This window comes from Pteronotus mesoamericanus, unplaced genomic scaffold (assembly GCF_021234165.1).
Source record: "Pteronotus mesoamericanus isolate MK-2021 breed Mesoamerican mustached bat unplaced genomic scaffold, CSHL_Meso_final contig_25, whole genome shotgun sequence".
Classification (NCBI taxonomy): Eukaryota; Metazoa; Chordata; class Mammalia; order Chiroptera; family Mormoopidae; genus Pteronotus; species Pteronotus mesoamericanus.
The window spans coordinates 21,969,666-21,993,691 of NW_026555105.1; the positions used below are offsets into that span (position 1 = coordinate 21,969,666).

At 49.4% G+C, this 24,026-nt stretch overlaps 1 protein-coding gene and 1 pseudogene across 1 annotated transcript; one reads left to right on the forward strand and one right to left on the reverse strand.

Annotated features, from left to right (window-relative positions):
- LOC129070803 (signal-regulatory protein beta-1-like) lies at positions 1 to 22,138 on the reverse strand. The gene is made up of 6 exons (XM_054573942.1): positions 22,029 to 22,138; positions 13,343 to 13,682; positions 5,925 to 6,245; positions 5,032 to 5,358; positions 1,158 to 1,266; positions 1 to 622 (listed from the first exon to the last, which is right to left on the reverse strand). The coding sequence occupies exons 1-5, from the start codon at positions 22,113 to 22,115 to the stop codon at positions 1,160 to 1,162; spliced, it is 1,182 nt and encodes a 393-aa protein (XP_054429917.1). The 5' UTR covers positions 22,116 to 22,138; the 3' UTR covers positions 1 to 622; positions 1,158 to 1,159.
- LOC129070571 (L-aminoadipate-semialdehyde dehydrogenase-phosphopantetheinyl transferase-like) lies at positions 13,739 to 14,712 on the forward strand (annotated as a pseudogene).
- Positions 22,139 to 24,026: the final 1,888 nt, after the last annotated feature.

The following is a 24,026-nucleotide window of genomic DNA, read 5'->3' on the forward strand; positions in this document are numbered from 1 at the left end:
AAATTACTACTCCTCAACTTCACACTGTGCTTTAGAGCAACTAAGAAGATTTTTAAGAAGGCATGTCCAGTATTGAAGCAAGGCCAATGTTAATGCGGGTAGCTCGCTGCATCAAAGTGCCTGTCTCCGTCACGGCATTGCTTTCTCTCCCGGGGGCTCCTGGTCGAGGCTGATGGGAAAGGTCTGACCGCATTAATATCACAATTGCCAGCAGCCCATTTTTTTCTCTGATCACATTTAAGTCATGTGATAACTTTAAGTAGGAGATAACAGCGCAGGTGACAATTTGGGGTTCTGCATGTGTTTCTGAGAGGACCAGGTATGAAGTCTCAGGCCTGGGGGCACCGGGAACTGTGAGAAGAGCCGTGGGGGCCTGTGGGCAGCATGTCTGCCCTGGGGAGAGGCATTGGAAGAAGAGTCTGTTGAAGCTTCTAGTCAACATTATTTTTCCCTAGGCGGAGGGTCTCATAGAAAGAGGAGGCTGCAGAGATGGATGGTGCTGTGGAGCAGGGGAGGAAGAAGGAGCTGCGGGAAACATGATCACATTTAACTATCTGCTTATCATTGAAGAAATGCTCCCGGCATGTCTCCCGAGTTCGGGGCTGTCTTCTTCCTGGCATGCCTGTCATGAGAGAACACACAGCGCTGGCATGGGACTCCGCCACCTCGCCCTTTCTCCCCAAGGACTGATCCCCTTATTCCGTCCCTTCCACTCTATCACCAGGAAGATCAGAGCTGGCACAGCCCTCAGAGCAGCAGATTCGGGAATTCTCAACAATACCCTAAAATGTGAATTCTTTTCATTCCCCCAAAGACCCAGGGGTCAAATAATCTGGAGATGGCATCTAAGGGAGAAACCTTCTCGGCTGCCCCTCCTTCACTCCCTCTGCCCGCTTCCTCCAGAGAGACCCTAAGATGTTGTGGACACCCTCTAAAACCTTTGATCGGGCCACTTCCTATAAGACCCGACCTACTTCATAGGAAGTGGGACTCCCTTAGAGAGCTCTCAGAGACTTCCGAGGGTAAGTGTGGAAGTGCGTCACCGTCTCTTTACGCCACATTAGCTCTGACCCCGTGTGGCCTGTGGGCTGTCCCCCCCTGCTGACCTCGCCCCTTCTGGGACAGACGCTGACCGCTCTCTCTGCCACACAACTTACCGTCAGGCTCTCCACCGCCTGTGGACATAGATGGCGGAGACACCAACCACCAGCAGCACCTTGAAGCTGAGGAGGACAGCTACGAGGACTTCAGTAGACACTCCTGGGCCTGGAAACAGAGAAACAGGAGGAGCCATCAGAGGAGGCAATTCTCAGGGACCTCTCCTTGCTTCAGCCATGGCTGCCTGCACCATCAACGCTCTGAACCTCTTGAGTCCTGCTCTGCTCTCCGGCTCAAGGTAGGAATCGGGGCAAAGAGCTTCCTCATCCTCAATCACCTCCTTCCTAGTTTGTCAGGGTTGTCTTTCTTGAGGGAAGGGGTAGGAAAATGTGTGCTCAACGACCCATGAGTGCAGCCCCTGATTGACTCCCCTGGTCCTCCCGTCCCTATGAGGCAGATAGTACTATCCTCAGTCTAATGAGGAAACGGAAGCTCAGAAAATTGATGGAGGTCACAGATTGGTGAGATTAAAACCTAGAAAACACATCCCTGCTGTTTATACGGTGATCCCAAGAGCTTGTCTTTTCAGTGAAGACAAGTCCAACCTCTCAAGTGGCAAAAGCAAATGTTAACAGGGCGTTTGCGTTCAGTGAGGACAGACTTCACAGTGAGAGAGCTGCCGTTCTTCTCATGAGACCTACTGTCTGGGAAACATAATGCGATTCAAAGAAATGCAGTCAAAAGATTGGGAGGGGGTGCAACACCATTCAGCTGGCTTTGACCTCGGCGTCGAGGTCAGCTGAAATCTTCCTAGTGGACACAGAGAGTCAGGTCTGGGACATCACATTTCTAGGTTCTTTGCAGATTGATAATGACCCGTTTTTCTTTAAACAAAAACCAACGATATGAAACAATCGATTATAAATAAAATAATCCTTAAAGTATGGCTTAAGACACCATATTTCCAGTGGGGTGTTGGAGCATGGCAATTCTAAGGTCATAGGCCCTCTGGGACTTCCCCTCAGGTGAAGGGAGCTTCCGAGCCTAGGTCCCGCCCACTCAGAGGGCTGCCAAGGCAGGAGGACTGGCTGGCTGTGAGTGTCGAGGCTCAGCCCACTCCCCTCCAGGTAAACAACTCTCAGCGGCTGTCCCTCTGTCCAGTTCCCTGTAGAGCAGCCACGTCTGGTGCCTGCACTGCAGTCCAGCAGCTCCTTTGCCAGTCCTGCTCCTTCGCTCCCTCAGGCGGGTGGGTCCTGACAGCTCCCCACGGGGAGCTTCCACACGCTTCCATCGCTTTAGAGTCCGATTCCCAGGGAAACTGACCCAGAGGAGTACTGACCTCTGGGAGTCCTCTGGAGAGCAAACTCTAAAATTCAAGTTAGAAACCAGATCGCTCATCAGCTGGCTGGTCAAGGAGACACAGCACTGGTGGAAGGTGGAGCAGGGGTGCCCCGCTGGCTCTATGGGTGCAATTGATAAAATTTTCCTTGTTTGGTGAACTGGAATTTTCTAAGAAGAGGAAGGAGATATCTTGGCATCGGTCATTGGGAAATTAGTTGGGAAGTGGTAATTATCAGGAGTATGCACTTGGATGGGTGTTAGTGGGGAGCAAGTTAATTAGAAAAGACAATGAAAAGTTAACAATGACTAATTACAAGGTAAAGGTCAAGTGTGAACCAGAAGAGTGCTTGGTAGTTTTGCAGATTGTTTTCTTTTAGCACCAGAGAGCAGACAAAACTCAGATTCGGGCCAAGGACATAATTCTAGGAGTTGCTGAGCTACAGAGGACCTTGAGTTCTGCACTTCAGTGGGCCTGTTCAGCCCGAGTAGGACCCTGATGGGGAAATTTGGGACCCTGAGATAGGGACCTATGGGCCAAAGCACCCTTGCGGGGGGCGGGGGGGGGGCGCTGAGGACAATGGCAGCCGCACAGATAATTAACGGCAAATATGGCCTCTGCCAAAAAAGAAAAAACACAATAGGGAAAATCAGTCCCCCCCACAACTGGCTCTCAGTATAGCTTGATGAGAAAATGTAAAAGCATCAAAATAACTGTAGGTAAAAAGCAGAAGAATCTCCAAACCCTAACGCGAAGTGTTCCACGTGGCTGCCTTCCCCGCCTCGCACAGGCACGCGTCAAGGGGCAGGCAGCAGAGGGGCCCGAGCCGCTCGGGACGCCACCACCGCCATTATGAAATCCGTCCTGACGCTGGAATATCGCAGAGTGTCCAGGAGATCAGAGCACAGGTCACAGGAGAAGGCCTCAAAGTAAGTCTGTACAACAGGGTTGGCACAGAGCCTGCACTGTCTCTGAATGTGTTACATTACCTGGCAAAAGGATTGAGCCATAGGGATCAAGTGAAGAAATGAAATGGAAACATTATCTCAGATTTTTTAACTGGAGCCAATGTACTCACAGGTCCTACTAAGGGAAAGCGGGAGCGGGTGAGCCAGAGAAGGAGATGTGCTGGCAGAGGCAGGGCTCAGGGCGGGTGGGGCCTCAGCCGAGGAGGGCGCCACCTCTGGGGCTGCCAAAGGGAAGGACGGGGATCCTCCCCTAGAGCCGCCAGGAGGGGCCCGGTCCTGCCAACCCACTGCTGACCTCTGACCTCTGGAGCTGCAAGATGATAAATGTGTTGTAAAGGCACTGAACGGGTGGGAATTTGTTAGCGAGGTCATAGGGACCTAACAAGGAGAAAAGAATGTTTGAAAAGGACAGAGGAGATTGAAGACACAGGTACAACTTTAAATGCACAACTTCTATGGTGAAAAGGCACACAGAAAACGGGAAATAGGGCTGTTTGGCAAGGCCCGCGAGGGGTAGAGTCTAAAAAGCAAGCCCGAGGCGGTCCAGGGAAGATGGCGGAGACTCATCTCTCCTGCTCTCCTTGGTCAGTCCTCCTCTGGCCCTCAGAGATAACACCAGCTTTGAGCAATGGAGGACTCTGAGAGATGGAAGGAAAGGCACAGTAGCTTTGGATCTGAGGCTGGGAGAAGAAACACAGCATTCAGCCATCATGGCCTGCACAACCCAAACACCCCAGGCACAGAATGCAACCCAGGTGTGGCATTTACAAAAGACAAAAATCAATAATCTGTGCTCCCAACTCAGGAAACTAGTGAAGGGAGAGCAAAATTAACCCAGAGCAAGCAGGAGGGAGGAAATTATCAAGGAAAGAGGAGAAATATCCCTGGATTTGGAGACAGAAACTCACTGAAGCAAAAAGAGGGTTCTTTGGGAAGCTCCATGAAGTTGGAAAACATCTCTCAAGACAGATGAAGGGAAAAGAAGAACGACACGTTTCCAGTCAGGAAGGGAGCGGGAAGCAGCAGCGACCCGCACACCCAGCAGCGGAATGGGGGATGTCGGAGCCTCTCCGCAGGAGGACGGCTGCCGGCCCATGGGCACAAATCTGGGGAAACGGATGCCTGTGATGCGACCACTCACGGTCACTCGGGTGACTTGTCCTGACTCACACTCCACGTCCTCAGGGCTCCGCTTCTGCAGTTTCACAGAGCGGCAGGTTCAGACATTTGCTAGGTGACCTTCCTGATGGGGAAGGAAAAGACTAGGATGGAGAGAGTCCAGGGAGGGGGGCGGACAGCGAGGAGGAGGGACGGTCTGCCGGGGACAGGGACCCAGGGACTGTTGAGAGGAGAAAGGGAGGGCAGCACACTGTGAACTCACCGCCTCCATCTCTCCCTCCCTGTTTCCTAATGTACATTGATGTCAAAGATTAGTAAAAATACGGACCAAACTCTTACCAGTGGTGACCATGGAGTGTGGGGTTTGGGGGAGGAAAGCTCACTTCAAAGGTCTACTTTCTATCTACAGACTGCTGGATTATTCTAGAGTAAGCATGAATGGATAATTATAACACTAAAAAGGTTAAAAGTTCAATCTAGCGGGGTCAGTTGGGGTGGAGGCCTCACCAGAGGGTTCCCCTGGGCCCGGGCCCTTCTGGTGAGCGGAGGCCTCCAGGGTGAGGCTCCTGCTGACCGCCGGCTGCCCATCGTGCTGCACCTGACAGGTGAGCACCACGTCCCTGTGGGCGGATGAATTAACCAGGATCCAGCTCCTCGAGCTGAAGGTCCCATCCTTGTTCTCCACGCGGGTCGAGGGTGTTTCTGTTCGGGACACGCTTCCGTTCTCCAACCAGGTCAGCTGTAGGCGCTGGGGGTAGAAGTTCTTCACCTGGCAGGTCACGTTCACCTGGTTCTCTGACATGAGGTGTTGGGTAACTTCCAAGGTGGGCGGAACTGAAACAGCACAGGGCAGAAGCTCTGACCTTGTGGAACAGACAGATCACAGCGGGGCTCCATAATTTAGCTCCCCCGCCACAGCAAGGGGACAACTCAGGACAGGGCGAGGTATGCACAGGTGCTCCGAGTCAGGGTTCTCTTTGCATGTGAATGAAATCACTAAGCACAGTGCCCTGCCCATAGTAGGTACTCAAGAACTGGTAGCTGCTATTAGGGTAATATGAGTGAAATCAACCAGCACAGCCCGGCATGCAATTAGAACATAATAACTATAGCAAAATAAATGAAATCACCGAGCCCACAGCTGCTTGGCCTATAGTAGGTGCTCAGTTATTGGAGTTGCTCTTGGTAAAGTAGGTGAAACTACCGAGTACAGTGGTAGCTGTTCACCCGGCAGCTGCCATTGAACAGTGGTGAGTGACAGGCACATCCGGAGACCTGGTGAAGGGAAGGACTGTCAGGAATTAGGTTCCATGAAAATCACACTCTGCAGCAAAGAGCAAGAGGAGGAACAGGCTTGGAGGGTGGGAGCCCCGTAAGTGCTGGGGGTGAGGGACATCTACCTCGGATGACCTCAGACAGGTTGGCAGTCTGACGAAGAGGAGGGCCCCCCTGCAGGGTGACGTGGTCCACCTGGCAGATGACCTGGGAGCGGACATTCCCCGCGGCCAGCCGCACCCTGGCCCTGCTGGAGACGCTGTAGGAAGGGCTGTCTCCCTCTGGGTCCACGGCGGTCCGGGAGGCTGGGAGCTCGTTCCCGTCTCTGAACCATTTCAGGGTGATGTCCTTGGGGGAGAAGCCGTGGGACTCGCAGGTGAAGCTCACCGTCTGCCCAGGTGCGGCCCTCCCCGTGGGGGCTGATACCACGGGGGGCGAGGGTTTGGCTTTAAAAGGAACATAACGAACAATGAGCATGGCTGTGATCATCAGCACTAATGATTAGCATGTGACACTGTCAAGGACCTTCTTATATATTATTTTTTCTCCTTCTAACAATGCTGGTGGGACGTGTCATCGTCCTCATCTTACAGCGCAGGACTCTCAGGCCCCCAGCGGGGACCTCTGCGTGAGGGGCAGGGCCCACAGCAGCTCCAGCCCTGAGTGCAAAGTGCACCTGCTTTCCTCCCCCGGTGATTTCCCAGCAGCCTGGGTTCAGGAACAACGTGACTGAGCGGACTCCCTCTTTGTGTTAACTCTCCTCACGGGCCTCCCCCGGGAACCTTCCCAGCTTCCCAGACAGTGCCTCAGAGTAAACGCAGGGGAAGCGGTGGGTACGGGACCCCCATGACAGTGGTACCAGCCTGGCAGCCGAGGAGAGGGGCGTCCGGGCACATCCCTGTCCCACCGGTGAAAGGGGACGGCAGCCATTTCCCCCTCCCCGGCTGCAGGGAGGGTGAGGTCGGGCAACGGGGGCTGTTTGGCTTCGCGGAAAACAGAAGATGCTTCACAAAAATAAGCAAGCACACATCTATTTTGAATTTGGACTGAATTTATATCCAGGGCTCTCCCTTCAGGTTTTCATGAGTTTCTTCCAAAGTTTTCATTATTCCTCCGCACGTTCCTGTGTGGTCTACTGTGCCGATCCCTGAATTTCAAAGGCGGGGGTTGGGGGGCAATGGGATGTTTTTCTGGGTTAGGATTTTTCTCTTGGGTCAGTTTTGCGTTGAAAATAAAGATCACTGAGCGCTGAGCAAGCCAACGAGGGTTAATTTCATGGACTGATGAATTTACTGAGGTGTCTGACATTGGTTAACGAAATTATATAGGTCTCGGGCGTGAGGTCTGTGTCGCCGTGTGTGTTCCCCACCCCAAGTCACGTCCCCTCCGTCACCGATATCTCCTCCTTCTCACGGGTCAGCACCACGTTGTTGTCTGGGTCTCTGTGGTTTTTTCTTTCTTCCTTTGCTTTGCTTAATCCCTTCAGCTTTTCACCCAGCCCCACAATCCCCTCCCCTCAACTAGTTTTCTTAATCCTTAAGAAATTCGAAGAAACACAGACACAGGCCTGCAAAGCAGGCAGGGCTCCTCCTTTGTCCGGAAAGCACCCACACACCAGGAGTAAGTCAACAGGGACGGCAGTTACTCCCTGTAGCAGGGTCTATAGGATGCCTCCAAACTGTTCATTATTAACTTCTCTAACAGTGGGCTGACAGCACTTACAAACATGTATTTGCATTTGTAAACATCTAACTTGATCCTAAAACTGATCAAACATTTTGAGGACAAGTCATCATATTATGATTCTCTCTCTTCTTAGAAATGATCTCCTTAGGAACCAAATTTCATGAAGTGACTTTGAAAACACACACCAGATGCCAGGCGTTTCCCAGCAGATCGGCTTTTTATGGAAGCTGGGAGCATTTCCCCAGGGAAGGTGGATTCCTTCAGCAGTGACATGCTGGCCTGTTGGCATTGGAAGGGCTCTGGGGCTGGGCAGTGAGAGGGTATCACTTGAATAAGTCAAGCCAGACAAACCCTAGCAGCCTGGATGTCACTACGGGGATGGGACGCTGGGATCAGTTACCAGTGATGGGGAGGCTCCTCGGCTCCTGACGACGGGCTGATGCCTCTGTGCTCATCAGCGCCTCATCCTCCCACCAGGCTGCAGGCAGGCCCCGTGTGGGCTCACTTATGGGATGAGGCTGGGAGGGGAACCCGGCTGGCCAAGGGCGCCCAGGGAGCACCGGGCAGGGCTCATCTCACTGCACTCAGGATAAATTTAAGCATCTCTGTCCTTTGCTCTTGAACCTTGGTGTCTGCTTCTGGACAAAGTGGATCAAAGCACCACCCTGGTAGGAGCAGAGAGAGGGCATGTAAAACGTGGTGCCTGGAATATAGTAGGTGCGTAATAGCATTAACACCTATCATTGTTATCGTTAGACCTGGTCTTTCTAGTTCTGGACTGATCTGTCCCTTAAGTAACAAGAAGGCAAAAGAAAAGCATAGCATAGATTGTGCTGGCAAGATGATGAGACCTCGGTGGTTGTCTTCTTGAGGGAAAGATTTCCATCAAGAGACCAAGTGCAGGAGCACAAGCAAGAATGCATTGGCCGCAGCAAAAGCACACTCTGGACAGTGAAACAAGGAAGCGCGTAGCACAGAAGAAGATAGGGGAGAGCAAGGGCTTTGGCTCACTGGCCAATAGGAGAAAAGGGGCCTCGGGGACAGGTTCAGGGAGTCAGCCTGGAACAAGCTGCCGCTGCCTGCTGCTCCCCTCGTTGCAAGTCTCGTGCGGTCCCTTACAGTTTAAGAGACGGGAGCCCATGGAGGAAGAAGAGGGGAAAGGAAAGGGCGTGGCTGGGAGGAAGCATGCTCAGCGGGGCCTTTGTCCCGAAGGTTTTATCTTGATTTGCAGGTGGGAACGTTAGGGGTGGTCTCAGGGGAGGATGTCAATAGCATAGTCATCGGCTTTCCAGGGGTGTCCTTTCAGGGTCATGGTGTCCACTGATTGGTCAGCCCCAGGGCTGGGGGCCTTCATCCATGCAGCTGGGCCTGGTTTTGTTTTCTGGGCCTGGAGATGAAATACATCGGAGGCCGAGATGTTATCCTTAGGGAGGAAAAGTTAGGGGGCCAAACCGCATGACCAGCGATATGCTAGGGGAGGAAAGGCACCGTGAGGTCGAGGCCTTTGTTTTCTTAGTTTGGCTCCATGCCAGGCAGCCAGGGCTTTCCTCCCCGGTGCCCTACACTACCTGGCCCAAGTCCGTGCTCTGCTCACGTCTGCCGACGACATGGGCAGCAAGAAAAGTCCCAAGTCCTGCTCCCCACCACTGCCGTCAAAACCTCAGACGGGAAAAGCAGAGAGCCCTGGTCAGGTGGCTCAGCTGGTTGGAGCATCATCCCATACACCGGAAGGTTGAGAGTTTCATTTCCGTCATGGCACATGCCTAGGTTTTTGTGTGCGTACAAGAGGCATCCAATCCATGTTTCTCTCCCATATTTATGTTTTACCCCCAATGCCTGTCTCTGTTCCTGCCTCCTTCTCTCACATCAGTAAACATATCCTTGGGTGAGGATTAAAAATAAGACGGCAGAGAAGTCATCATATTATGATTCTCTCTCTTCTTAGAAATGATCTCCTTAGGAACCAAATTTCATGAAGTGACTTTGAAAACACACACCAGATCCCAGGCGTTTCCCAGCAGATCGGCTTTTTATGGAAGCTGGGAGCATTTCCCCAGGGAAGGTGGATTCCTTCAGCAGTGACATGCTGGCCTGTTGGCATTGGAAGGGCTCTGGGGCTGGGCAGTGAGTGTTCGCGGGGGAATCCCGGGCCTGCTTAGGCACGCAGGTGTTTAAATGTGGGAAGGTGTCCCCGGCCACGGAGCTTGGATGTCACAGGGTGTCTGGGCTGCGTGTCCTCAGGCCTGGAGAGCAGGGGGCCACTCTCAGCCCTGGCCTGCTCCGAGGGGGGGTGTCCCTGACCCTCCACATGGGCTCATTTCCTTGGGCCTCTGAGGAGCCGTCTCTGGCACGTTAGATTCTGAAGAGCCAGCACCTCCCAAAGGTGGCGGTCTCACAGCCCCAGCAGCAAGGGGAGCCCCATTGTCAGGGGAAAAAATGTGTTTTCTCTGTGACCTCAGAGAACACCTAGCTCAGGGCCTTCGGACTCCAGATGGTGAAAAAATGTGGCTGCCAGGCCTATGTCTGACCAAATCGGATTTGCTAGGGGCGGAGCCCAGGTCTGCAGACTTTTGAAAGATTCCCAGGGGATTCCAATGAGTGCCAAGGTGCAAGGCACCGAACCCCACCTCCAACCCTATTGATACTGAAGCCTGGAGAAGAAAGTGACCTGTCCCATGTCCTGTGGCTCCAGCAAGGCAGAGCTCCTGTTCACAGAGCATTTCCTACATGTCAGGCACCGCTCGAAGCACTTCGCATGTGTTCACTCCTTCAGTCTTTGTAGCTGTTTTGCAAAGTCAGTGCTGTCACTGACAGATTAGGACTCTGAGGCACAGTGTGGGGAGCGACATGTCAGAGGTCACAGAGCCAGAAAGTAGCAGGGCCGGGATGTGAGCCCAGGCAGGAAGTTCGGTCTATGCGCTCCCCCCATTGTGCACCGGCGCTCAGTAACTCCCTGAACTGCCCACTGGGCGCTCTAGACATCCTCTCCTACCCTCACGGACCCCTGAACGGCAGATGGGATCATCACCCCTTCGCCGACGGGGAAAGTGAGGACTCCAGGAAGCTAGACTTGCCCAGGAGCACCCAGCGGTGAGATGACACCATCGCTCACTAGGGTCGGCTCTCTCACCAGGCTCACTGTGGCCTCAGTCCTTCCCGCAAAGGTTGGTGGGAGCATCCACTGTCTGCAGGGGAGGAACCTGGGGCCCCGCAAGAGAAAGTGGGCCACGCCGTGAAATAACAGCCTATCTGGGGGAGCGGCTCTGTGTCGGGTGATTCAGACAGAGCACCTCACACCCTTCAGCTCCCCTAAAGGAGGCCACGATCATCGCCGCGTTACAGAGGGGCAAAGGGAGGCTGAGAGAAAGGAGGGGGCTGTCGCCTCACCTCTCACTGTGTCCCGGGGATGTCTGCTGTGGTCCCCAGTCTTCATGTCCAACTACAGAGTAACTGCACCACCTCACAGGCCCCAACACTGGCCGCTACCCTCCTTTTTTCTCTCTGCGAATATTGACTTTAAGGAATAACAAGGAGGAGTTGATTCCAAGTGACCAGGACTTGAGACCCTCTTGCAACAAACGAAAGACGGGGCCTCCTGAGAGGTGAGTCTAGAATACGAACTTGGCTCCTGCTGAGCCCCACTGTGCCCCCTGGGAAATGGCTGTTGCCCACATTCTCAGTCTGTAGACCCAGGGGTTTTTTTCAAGGTATTTCTGGGGGTTCAGTGACCCCCATCTGCTCCATCCAGGCCCCTGTCCCCAGGACGCTCCTGCAGGTGCTCAGTGAAGGACAAACACCACAACAGTGGAGGGGAACTGCCTCCCAAGTGCTTCTATAGGCCGAGCCACGGCATTCGGAGCAGGGTCAGCACACGGCGAGACTTGCGTACCTGACTGACCTGGGTAGTAACGTTGCCCTGCCTCCCCCACAGAACCTTTTACAAAGTGTTTACTGCCGAAGGACAAAGCAATTTAAGATTTTCAAGGAGAGTTCTGGAGCTGTCTGCGCACAGTGGGGTGCGGCAAACACCAGGGGCTGTGAGTCAGGCTGTTTGGGGGTCAGTCTTAGTTTCCCACCTGCTCACAGGTCAGGTCCCTTCTCTGAGTCTTAGAGTCTTTATTTATCAGCAGTACCCTCTGCCAAAGGCCTGGTTACAAGAGTAAATGGCATGAGGAAGAGATCGGTTCTAGAACAATGTTGTTACCCCCTCCCCCATCACCTCCCTGCTTTCTCATCCACAGGGTCCTCTGGGCAGGCAGATTGGGGAAGGGGAACGAGCGCTCCACCAGGGGGCAGCAGACCTCAGACAGAGCCCCTTACGACCTGGGATGACCCAGGCAACAGACACAACCTTGGGAAATACTGTAATATCAGAATATTCAGGATAAATCCACCCTCTCTGCCACTGTTCAGGGGTTGTGGGGGGATTCCATGGCGACCACATCTAGGATGAAAATTGGCGATAGCCACACACATTACAATCACGTACCCTCTGACACAGCAATGGCAATTCCAGTGGGCATCTCCGTCTTGGGCAAGTGACACCTGCACACGTTTATTCCCAGCTTTACCGTTTTAATAACCAGAGGTTGGGAACAACTGACATCCCTCTACAGGCTGTCCAGGAGCGAAACTGTCGCCATAAGCTGGAGGGTTAGGCAGCTGCTGTAGAAGGGGCAGCTCTAGGTGCTGATGGGGGTGCTTGACTGGGGGTGACGAGGCTCACGGCTGTGAGGGGATTTCAGTTACCTTGGGCTTCAGGGTCTGAATGTGAGGGGCAGGTGAACGTTTGAGAAAATAATGAAAGGAATATTCTGGGTCTTTGTTGAATGGTTGGTGTAGTTGCCTTTCATTCAGCACCTACTATGGGCCAAGTCTTCCATGGAAAGAGGTCTCACGACAGGGCAGGAAGGAACATGCTTGGACTCTTATTAGATTCTGGAATGTTGCCCCCACTCCCTGGCCTAGTGATCAAGGGCAAAACTGCTGTCACCTCTTGGCCTCAGGCTCCCACCTGTGCATGGGGGGCAGGCGGATGGTCTGCAGGTCCTTTATGGGCTGATATTTCAGGATTCAGGATCCTAGGCCTCTGGCCAAACACACAAGAAAGTGAGCACTTTCCCAGCCTCAGTGAGGTGACCCTGAAGTCACCCACATGGGGGAACCTCTCCCAGGATGAAGGACCGTCTGAGAATCATCCAACTTCCGAGCCCCCCGCCCAGCTAGGCTGTTGGAGTAAACAGGGGGTCTGTGTCCCTTAAGATTTTCTTCTCATGTGATGCTTCTGAGAAGGAAATAAAGAAACACATTCCCCCCTCCCTGCCTTGCAAGCATTTCTCCCCATTGGAGGGAAGAGAACCAAGTTTGTAGGAAATGGGCCTTTGCCTGCTCAGTTCTCGGCAGCTCCCACGGCACCCAGAGCAGGGCCTGGCTCACAGCACGTGCTCAGGGAGTGTCGGTAAGGGGTTGGGTGGCCCGGCCAGACTGAGGGGAGCACTCTCTGCGGGCCGGGGTGAGGTCTGACCTTGTGACGGGCAAGTCACTGAGACCTGCAGCTCCCTCATGCCTGGAACTAAGAGGCTGGACAGGATTGGAAGAGGCAGGGGCTGGGGAGTCATGCAGAAGATGGTTCCAGACTTTTCCCACCCACTACCAGCCGTGGGGCCTGAGCAGACAGCTTGGCCTCTCCAGGCCTCACTCCCCTGACCTGCAGAAGGGGCGAAATCAGACCAGGGATCAGATCCTGACTATGAGCACCCACTGCCACAGCGGATTCTTAGTTGTTGCTCAAAGAACTAATGTTGTGCTACTAACTGTTGTCACATGTCAGGGACAATGGATCTGGCCCCATACTCACCACTCACGGTGAGCTGAGTGCCTGCCCCAGACTTGAACTCTACGTTGTCAGTGTCCTCTTTGCGGAACTTCACACAGTAGTAGGTCCCGGCGTCTGCTGGGGAGATGTTACTGATGCGGATGGAAAAGTCCATGTTGTCTTTCTTCGTGGGGTCTCCAACGGTTGTTATTCGGGGGCCGAGGCCTCCTTTGAAATCGTAGATTAACACCCGGCCGGGCCCTGTCCCCCGGAACCACATGACAGGTCCCACGGTGTTAATGGAGGTCTTGGTGCATCTCAGAGTGGCCGTCTCTCCGGCTGCCACCGACACTGACTTGTCAGGCTGAATCACCCGCAGCTCCTCACCTGCCCCTCCTGCGGGAAAGCACAGAGCAGTTGTTTATTCATCCCTGCGTGATGGTGCAGGCCTTGTCAAGTGTTTATTGACAATGGCTTTCATTGAGTGAGTGCACACCCTGCGCGGGCCTGGAGCTCAGCATGTTGCACTTCTCATACATGTAACCCCCCCGCTAGCTGTCATGTCATGCCCCATTACAAATGAGGAAACTGAGCTACATAGAGGTCAAGTGATGTCGCAAAGAGGAGGTTCAATCTTTCCCCGCCAAGCGGTTCTGCTTGGAGCCAGCAACGGAGGGCGTGCGCTGGACCTTTACCTGGGTCTCTCGGCTGCCCAGCTGAGCCGCGTGGCTGATGGCGTGACCGATCCAACCCAAGCAGAAGGAGCATGTGGGCAGGTCCGTCTGTGCCCCAGACACTAAGGCGGCCATTGCTGGTCTTGCAACGATGAGGAAATTAGGTGTTAAAGACTCACTGAATTTTTACCCAAATTTCAGCTTTAACATCTCTCTTGAAATGGGTTGGGCCGCTGAACCTGAGCAACAAGTTGGAATTGATACAATGAAGAGTAGTTTTAGAGGTAATGGTTCAATCTCAGAATTCTTTTAGATTATAGAATGAAAGTTTACAAACAAGAATAGAAACACTCAGAAGCCTTAAAGACGATTGCACTCAGATGGATATGTTTTCAAGGAATTTGCCACTGAAAGGAGGCCTCATAAAAGCCCGAGGTCCTTGGGCTCGGATTTGAACTGCAACGGCTTGAATTTGATACACCTCCGTCAGCCCTGGACATAGGCCAGGTTTATGAAGAAACACGTTGGCCCTGGAGGCAGAAGAAGAAAAGGAACGGAGGTTTGGAGAACGCAGAATGATGCGCTCCATTCTTGCAGTAACTCTTAGGAAGCCCGATGGGTCCCCACCTTCGATGACTTGTATCATCTGCTGTTCCTATGGCCCCCGAAGACCCTTCATTTGGGGACTGTTTTTGCTTCACAGAATAAATTTCGATAGGAAATGGTACAAAGCCATGATATGACAACACAGAGAAATGGAACCTGTTGTGTATTGTTCTGTAGTCAAGAAATGATTGATGCCTGGTGCTACCAAATTTTATTTCACAAAACAACTTGAGAAAGAAAAGCATAACTTTCCCTGTTAAAAAAGTCTACTCCCAGCCTTGGCCACTGTGGCTCAGTTGGTTGGAGTGTCATCTCATAGCCGAAGCGTTGTGGGTTCAATTCCCAGTCAGGGCACGGACCTAGGTTGTGGGTTTGACCCCTGGTACCTGCGCCGGCGCCAGCGTCACCTGCCTAAATGCGTCTGATCCCCTGTCCTGGCGTGGATCCCAGGTCTGGGCACAAGAGTGGCATCCAACTGATGCTTCTCTCGCCTTGGTGTTTCTCTCTCCCTTCCTCTCTCTCTTCTCTCTCTCTCTCACTCTCTCTCTAAAAAAGCAAATGAAAAAATAATGTCCTCAGGTAGGATAAAAACCATACTCCCACTTCAACATAGCTTAGTAGAAGACATGTTTCCCTTTTCTTCCTTCCCAAAATCGCACTGAACGGACAGAAAAAATAGCAAAGAGTGGCTGACTCTTATGTGACACAGGCATGCCCCATGGTATTGGCTTTATTGTACTTGGCTTTATTGTGCTTCACTTGATTGCACTTCACAGGCGTTCTGTTTTTGACAAAGCAAAGGCAAGAAGACCCTCCACTAGCAAAGACATAACTCACTCTATTTCGGAGGTCTGCAACTACCCACAGGAGCTCTGAGGCGTGCCTGCATATGCTCGTTGCAGAAAGAAACAGAAAATTAATTTGCAATAAAGAAACATTTAAATTTTTGTCTTTAAGACAACTATTTCAGAGAGAATAATTTCTAAAACCTTTTACTTGGCAAATGAATTCATATTAATGTACTTGGTTTTGTGAATACAAAATGGTAACATGATTTTGTAATCTTTTTCTCTTAACTGCGCATCCACGATTCATAAATACTTCTGGGGCATAAGTCTCACCGGCTCTAACGTCTTCTGTTGTCCGGCTTCTATCAGTCAGGATGCTTTTGACCAAAGGTAAACGGCCAAACATAACTGACCTAAGTAACCAAGGACATTCATTATCTCACACAACACGCAGCTCCGAGGGGCCATTAAGGACACTGTTCTGCCTCAGCCCCAGTTTGTTTGGCCTTAGGCTTGTCTGACGGTCCTGAGACCTGCTGCCGTAACTTCAGCTTCACACCTTCACAGGGTTGCGTCTAAAAGTCAGGAAAGGCTGTTTGTCCCCTCACAGGTCAGTTCTGTCAGTGAGGAGTGCATTGCCCACGGGTCCCCAGAAGATTTCCTTTTAGTTTGTCCAGACCCAGGTCAGCGCTCTGAGAAAGCGATTGTTGGACTCTGTGGGAAGTAGACGCTGGGGAAGGAGGAAGCTGAGGGGGGCGGAGAATGGCATGGAGGGGAAGACCAGGGTCTGCCGGCAGGGACGTGTGCCCCCGTTTACTCGTGTTTGCTCTCTGTCAGACATTTGATCGTCTGCAGACTTTACTGTCAGCAGTGTAGCATGGAATACCCTGGTTACCACGTTTTGAGGTATATGCTTAATTATGTACTTGAGAAAGTTTATGGAAGTGGAATGTTTAGTTCAAAGGGACAGACTTTTTTAGAGCTTTGATAAGTATTGTCAAAAGGCTCTCCAAAAAGGCTGTGCAACGCACACATCCAGCTAGCCGTACATGTGTGACCACCCTTTCAGCCCCCACCTGCGCACTCCCTAGTACACGGTAGGTACTATTTTTTTTAAGTTTAATCTTTACCAATACAAGTGAAATATGTATCTTATTTTTTAAATATTTATTTCTTCTATGACAAATAAGGTTGATATTACTATGTTCCTATTGGCTGTTTGTATTCTTTCTTTAAATTAATTGACTATTTTATTTTTCCTATTTCCCATTTATTTTCATAAATGAGACTTAAAGTGGGAACATAATATATAAAATGCAAGACCATCATTTTGATGACCAACTCTATTATATAGTTGTAGTGCATGTCTTGTGGAGTGAGCGGTGTTGTTTAGTTGTTTAGTAATGAAGCAATCGGAAAAGAACGTTGTTGGACCACTCCCATTTCCTGATTTAAAAACTTACTAGAAAACTACAGTAATCCAAGTAGTATGGTCCTGTCATTAGAATAGATAGAGAGACCAATTGAATAGAATAGATAGCCTAGAAGTAAACCCTCACATATATGATGAAAACATTGTCAACGAGGATGCCAAGAACATTTAATGGGGAAAGGACAGTGTTTCAGCAAATGTTGCTGGGAAACTGGATATCCACATGCAAAAGAATGGAGTTCGATTTTTATGTTATTCTGTAAACAAAAATAAACACCATGAATACAAACCCTAAATACAAGAGCTAAAACTTTAAAATTCTTACAAAAAAACCCATAGGTGAATCTCTTTGTGACTTTGGATTTGGCAATGATTTCCTGGAGGTGACACCAAAAGCACAGGCTACAATGAAGGAAACAAAGTCACTCAGAGGTGGAGGCAGCTGTGGCACCACCGATAAATCCTCTGTTCATTTCTCTTTCTTGGCATCTCCTCAGGGAGAAAATCTGTGGGTCACCTTTGCAGAGTGTGAGCTGGCGAGAGCCTCCCACTTAGCACTGTTTGTAACCACACAGGCTCCAAGGCGGCCACGTGCTGTCGCAGGGCAGGTCCTTTTGTGCCGGGAACAAGAGACTGAATTTGCAGTCAGGAAAAGAATATTGGGGACAGGGAAGGTGAAGAGCTGAGACCAAAACGGGAAGAACAGGAATGAATCTTGGAGGGAGAAGTGGAGGGAAGAGAGAAGAGGGATCAGCGTGAGGAAGGGAGCAGGGAATGGCAGACACTCCACCATCCATGCTAATGTAAATCTCATATGTGCACCTCTGTCCGGTCCCTTTCCCTGCACTCTGGACGGTATGTCTAACTGTCCACTCACATTTTTCGTTGGATGAAAACAAACATCTCACAGCTAACAGGTCCAAAGGGAACTTCGGAACTTCCCCCACAGCTCTCTGACTCTCCCCTGAGGCACCTTTCTTCATCTAGATGCTCAGGTCACCTACACCTGGAGTCTTGCTCTCCTGACCCGAATCCTATGCATCAGAAACCCTGTGGCTCCCCTTCCGCATGCACCCAAGCCTCCACCTTCCCCCTGTCTCTACCGGCTCCTGTCCTTGTCTGCCGGGTTGCTCTGCTGTTTCACGCTGTGTTTCACTGTCCTCTATTCTCAATCAAATGCTATGATAATTTAAAACTTCTGTCAGATTAGATCACTGCTTTCTTCGAAACCTTGTACAAAGTAGGATTTTCTACGATCATGGCCTTCGCACATGCGGCTCCCCGACAGGAGGAAGGCTCTTCCCGCAGAGAGCACCATGCCTCACTCCCAACCTTCTGTTAATCCGGCTCAAACTTCTTTTTCTCAGTGATGCTCACCCAGACCACACTGTTTAAAGTTCATTGCACCCTAGAGAGTTCCCCAATTCTCCTCTTTAACAATACTTTAATCTCCCCCTAAATCTTCTTCTCTAATATCCTATATTATTTACTTATTTAGTATGTCTATTGTTTCTTGTCATTTCCCCACTGGGATATAAGCTCCATGAGGGCAGCTACTTTGTCTCTTTTATTCACCAATCCACCCCAAGTTCCCATAATGATCCTAGTACTTTGTAAGTATCCAAAAATTATTTGTATTATACATAAGAATTTCCCAGTCAGACTCCTCCTGAAATCTATTTTTAAGTATACTTTATTGATTATGCTATTACATTTTTTCTCCCTTTTATTCCCCTCTGCCCAGCACCCCGAACTCCCATCCCCTGACCCACAGCTCATGTCCATGGGTCATATATATGTCCTTTGGCTTCTCCATTTCCTATTCTATTCTTTGACATCTCCCTGTCTGTTTTGTACCTGTCATTCAGGCTTCTTATTCCCTGTGCCCTGTACCCACTCCTCCTCTGGCCACCTCCCCGCTGATAACCCTCCATGTGATGCTCATTTTTGTGATTCTGTTCCTGTCCTAGTTGTTTCTTTAGTTGTGTTTTAGGTTCAGTTGTTGATAGCTGTGCTTTTTGTCATTTTCCTGTTCTTAGTTTGATCTTCTTTTTCTTAGATAAGTCCTTTTAACATTTCATATAATAATAGCTTGGTGATGATGCACTCATTTAACTTTACCAGATCTGGGAAGCACCTCCTCTGCCCTTCCAACTCTAAATGAGAGCTTTGCTGTACAGAGTAATCTTGGATGTACGTCCTTGGCTTTCATGACTTTGAACACTTCTTTCCAGACCCCTCTTGACTGTAAGGTTTCTTTTGAGAAATCAACGGACTGTCTTAGGGGAACTTGGTTATAGGTAACTCTCTTCTTGTCTCTTGCTGCTTTTAAGATTCTCTCCTTACTTTAATCTTGGGTAACGTAATTATGATGTGCCTTGGTGTGTGCTTCCTTGGGTCCAACTTCTTTGGGACTCTCTGAGCTTCCTGGATCTCCTGGAAGTCTATTTCCTTGGCCAGATTGGGGAAGTTCTCCTTTCTTATTTTTTCAAATCAGTCTTCAGTTTCTTGCTCTTCCTCTTCTCTTGTTGGCACCCCAATGATTCAGATGTTGGGACGTTTACAGTTGTCCCAGATGTCCCTAAGCATCTCCTCATTTTTTTGAATTCTTGTTTGTCATTCTGTTCTGGCTAAGTGTTTCTTTCTTCCTTCTGCTCCCAGCAGAATTGTTGATTTGAGTCCCAGTTTCCTTCCCTTCACTGTTGGTTTCCTGTATGTTTTTCTTTATCTCACTTTGCATAGCCTCCACTCTTTCCTCTATTTTGCACCCATACGCAACCATTTCTGTGAGCATCCCGATTACCAGTGTTTTGAACTCTGCATCTGATGGGTTGGCTACCTCTTCATCGCTTAGTTGTATTTTTTCTGGAGTTTTGATCCGTTCTTCATTTGGGCCATAATTCTTTGTCTTGGTGCTCCTGTTACGTTGGAAGGAGTGGAGCCTTAGGTATTGGCCAGGGCGGGGCAACCCACATTGCTGTGTTGTGAGTCTGTCTGTGGGGGAAGGGTCAGAGAGGGAACAACGCTGCTTGCTCAGCTCTGGCCCTGCTTTCAGTCACTTCCCCTGCTTTCAGTTGCTTCCCCTGCTATTCACAAGCAAATTGGGCCCTTCTGGTGCACATTCCCAGGTGGGTGAGATTGTGTACCGTCTGGGACCCTGTGGGTCTCTCTGAAGAACTTCCCTGTGAGGCTGGGAGTTTCTCCTGCTGCCACCATCCCCATAGGTTTTTACACCCAGGGGTTTTGAGGCTTTCTTTTCCCTGAGCTGGAATCTGGTGTGTGCTGTCTGTCACTCTCCCCCATTGTTCCTCCCAGTTTATCCACACAGAAATGTGAGACCACTCAGTCCACCAGTTGCTGCTTTGCCCTCACTGTCCTCTAGCTGCCACCTTGCCCCGTGTCCTTTCCACCCTGACTGCCCGTCTCCACCCCTCCTACTGATCTGGATGCATGTTTCTCCTTTAACTCTTTGGTTGTTGGACTTCATACAGTTCGCTTTTCTGGCCATTCTGGTTGTTTTTAGCTTTTAAATTTGTTGTTGTCCTTCTTTTGGTTGTGCGAGGAGGCAAAGTGTATTTACCTATGCTTCCATCTTGGTTGGGAGTCCTCCTCCCTGAAATCTTGAAGCCTAGTTTAAGTCGACAAATCTATAGAGTTTATGTTAGAAACTGAGCTTCCCAACTAGATGACTTGGTGAAAAACAAGCATATCTTCTGCATATGCAGGAAGCAGAACCCAGGGGCAGAAAACCACACGCCCTCTCCTCTAACACCCACCATTCCCCACACCCATTGGTCCAAGTGAAATAAATCTCATGGGATGGATGTGGCTTAACGGGGAAACCCATGAGCGCTAGGATGAGACCATTTGAGATCAAATGATTGATGTATCACTTTCCATTGAGTGTCCTTAAACCTCTCTGTGCTTTTCTTTTCTATAGGTAGAGGTGACAAAAAGATCTATCTTTGATATAATGATCACATCAGAGAGCAAATGCAGGAATTTCCAACATATCTGCACATGGTGAGTGTTCAAGCAATTGAAAAGGTATTACTCATTTTACTTTCTGGAGCTTTGATGCTTCAACAGACAGAGGATATAGATGTAGGAATGGATATAGACTATAAATATAGATAGAGATATATAGATACAGGCATGGGTATAGAAGTCGGCATAAAGATATAGATATTGATATAATTATAGACCATACAGGGAGGCATCTCTATCTTTTATCCACTTTTTTCCTCTTCATTCCCACTCATTAGAAAAGAGGGAATCCAATATAACAATGTATTTTTATCCTACTCATTTTACCAGGAGAGAAGTTTGCTTGTCTTAGGAGTTTGGGGAAGCTAAGGAGTAAGTTTAGAGAAATAGAAAGGAAGGAGGCTGTCTGAGCAACAGAGAAAACTAAACATCTGTCCATGTACATTTCTGTAGACTGAAAGGGATTTGAAGGAAACAGTAAGAAAAGGCTTTTCAAAAATCTCCCGTGTGTGTGCAATCACTTATACCACTTGTACACACAAAACACACAGATATATGTATCATGATTATATATAGATGCGTGGTCTCATATTCTAGTTAGAGGTTGTTTAGAAGATTACATGAAATGATTACCCACATTAAATGCTCAGAAACATACTTGATACATAGGCACCATGCAGCCCATCATAAATAAAAATTTCTGAGTAAACAGCAGAACTTGAAGTTTGGGTCTCTGTGTGATCTGATGGGAGATGACTAGTCTTCCTTTTTAGTTCTCTGTGTTTTCTGATTTTTCTGCAATTGGCCTCCACTGGGGAGTGGAGCAGCATAGCATTGTTAAAACAATGAGCTCTGCAGCTGCTAGGCCTGGATTTGAATCCGGCCAAACCACTGCCTCACGTAAGTGATGTTGCAAAGTTACTCTCTCAGCCTCCGTTTCCTCATTTGCAATTCAGAGATAAAACTCGTAGTGCTCACACAGCCATACCATTAGGATTAAAGGGTTTAATATTCACAAAGTTGTCGTGGTTGCAGTTTGAAGCATCATCATCACCCTCTAGTAAAGGGTGCAGGCGATGGACCCACAGAGAAGATGCCCGAAACCCTGGTTCCATGCTCTCAGATAACATCCTGCCCTTGGCCTTCTGTGAAAGGACTGGGCGATGCACCCTGTTTTCCTGGAGGCCCTAAAATTTCTGAAGGTCAAGAAGAGGTCCAGGAGCTGGGAAAGGGAATTCTACCCCCGAAGTGTGCTCACCTGCAAGGCCCAGCAGCAGAGTCAGCAGCAGACAAGGAGGAGGCAGGGGCCAGGAGGCAGGGACAGGCATCCTGGAGGCTGAGGAGCCTGCTCTGGTCTAACGTGTTCTGGGAAGCTCAGTTTCTAACATGCCTCGCAGGACATAAGGGGAAGTGCCAGGGTGGTGTGAAATGGCTGTGGGACAGTAGCCCGCTTCTAGATTCAAGGCAATTTCTACTTGCAGATTGTGAAATAGAATCAGTCAGCGAAGGCAAATATAGGGTGAGGAGTTACTGATATTAGTTGTCAGAGAGACTTGGGCAGGCCTACAGGAAATAGTGCTGCCCCTGCCTGGGGCCTCTGCTCTCCACTGGGCCCCTCGCCCCATCTGAGCTCTTCATGGTGATGCCCCACTTGGGAGCCCAGGATGAGAAGGGGCTGCAGTTGTGGGTTGTGTCCGATACTTCCAAGCCAAGAACTTAAGCTTGGAACTTAAGCAAGAACTTAAGCTGGTGTGGATCTGGCATGTGGCCTCATCCACACCAGCCTCACTAGGGGCTCTACAGAGGGAGGAAAGAAGAGGGTTCACCAGAACGTGGTCAATGTTGGGGTGGAAGCAGGTCTGCTCCTGAATGACTCCCTATTCCAAACCTTTACTGATGCAACTGGTAAAACTTAGCCCAATGGACAGTGCATTCTAGACCTCAGAATTTGTATGCACTTCCTGCCAACAAAAAGAATAATATCATGATTTCTTTCAAAAGAGGAAGTAGCTTATAAGACCCAGTATTACACTCCCAGGCATTGATCTCAGAAATGAAATTTATGTTACACCAGAACCCGTGTGTTGTGCCTATAGCAGCTTTCTCTCTAATAGCAGAAAACAATAAAAAGTGTCCAATAATAAGTGAACAGTTAATCAAACTGTAATACCTTGTAATGCCTCCATACAAGGACATACAACAGCTTTAAGTCTCTCCAAGGCATTATGCTGGGTAAATAAAGTAAATCTCAAACCCTCACATACTGTATGATTCCACTTATATCACATTCTCAAAACTATGGAATGGAGAGCAGATTGGCTTTTGAGGGGCTTGGTAAGGTAGGGATGGGGTCACTGTAAAGGGCGAGCACAGGGAAACCTCTGTGGTCATGGAATTGCTCTGCATTCTGGACATGGTGTTGGTTACACATACATACACATGAGAGATCAACAGAGCAACACCTGCCCTGGCTGGTGTGGCTCAATAGGTTGTTTGCCGGTCTGTAAGCAAAGGGTCACTGGTTTGATTCCTAGTCAGGGCACATACCTGTTTTTGCAGGCTAGGTCCCCAGTAGGGGGTGCATGAGAGGCAACCACACATTGATGTGTTTCTCCCTCTCTTTTTCCTTCCCCTCCCATCTCTAAAATTAAATAAATAAAATCTTTAAAAAAAAAAAAAAAAAGAACATAGCAACACCTGAGGGATCAACATATCCAAGCTGGAAATGTTATAAGATTTAGCAGTAATTACCAATCTCATAGTCACTATATTTGAAGACACAGACTATTCAGTTTTCCAAAATTATAATCTAATGATATCAGGGTGATGGAGAATAGAAAGTGTGCATGTGCAGAATGAGGTCACAAGTAGCTCTAATTTCCCCACCTTCCTTAGTGGGATATCCATACATAAATCCTAACGAGACAGAAATTGAGAAATGCAATTGAAGTACATTGTATGAGGCATGAAATAAAATCTAAAATAATCAGTTAACAGAGTTGAAAATGGTTGCTTCTTGGAAGCAGAAAACAGTGGGTGGCTAGGGAGATTCCAGTTTTCATACGTAGAACTTGTAGAAATATTTGATTCTTAAAACATGTGTATATGTAACTTTGTTAAAGGTTCATATTAATTATAGATAATTACTCTCTAAAGTGTTGCAAATAAAAAGAACGTGAACACTATTAGCACTAGTAAGGGTTTCATAAGTTTGTCAATTATAGATTGTTGATTAAAAT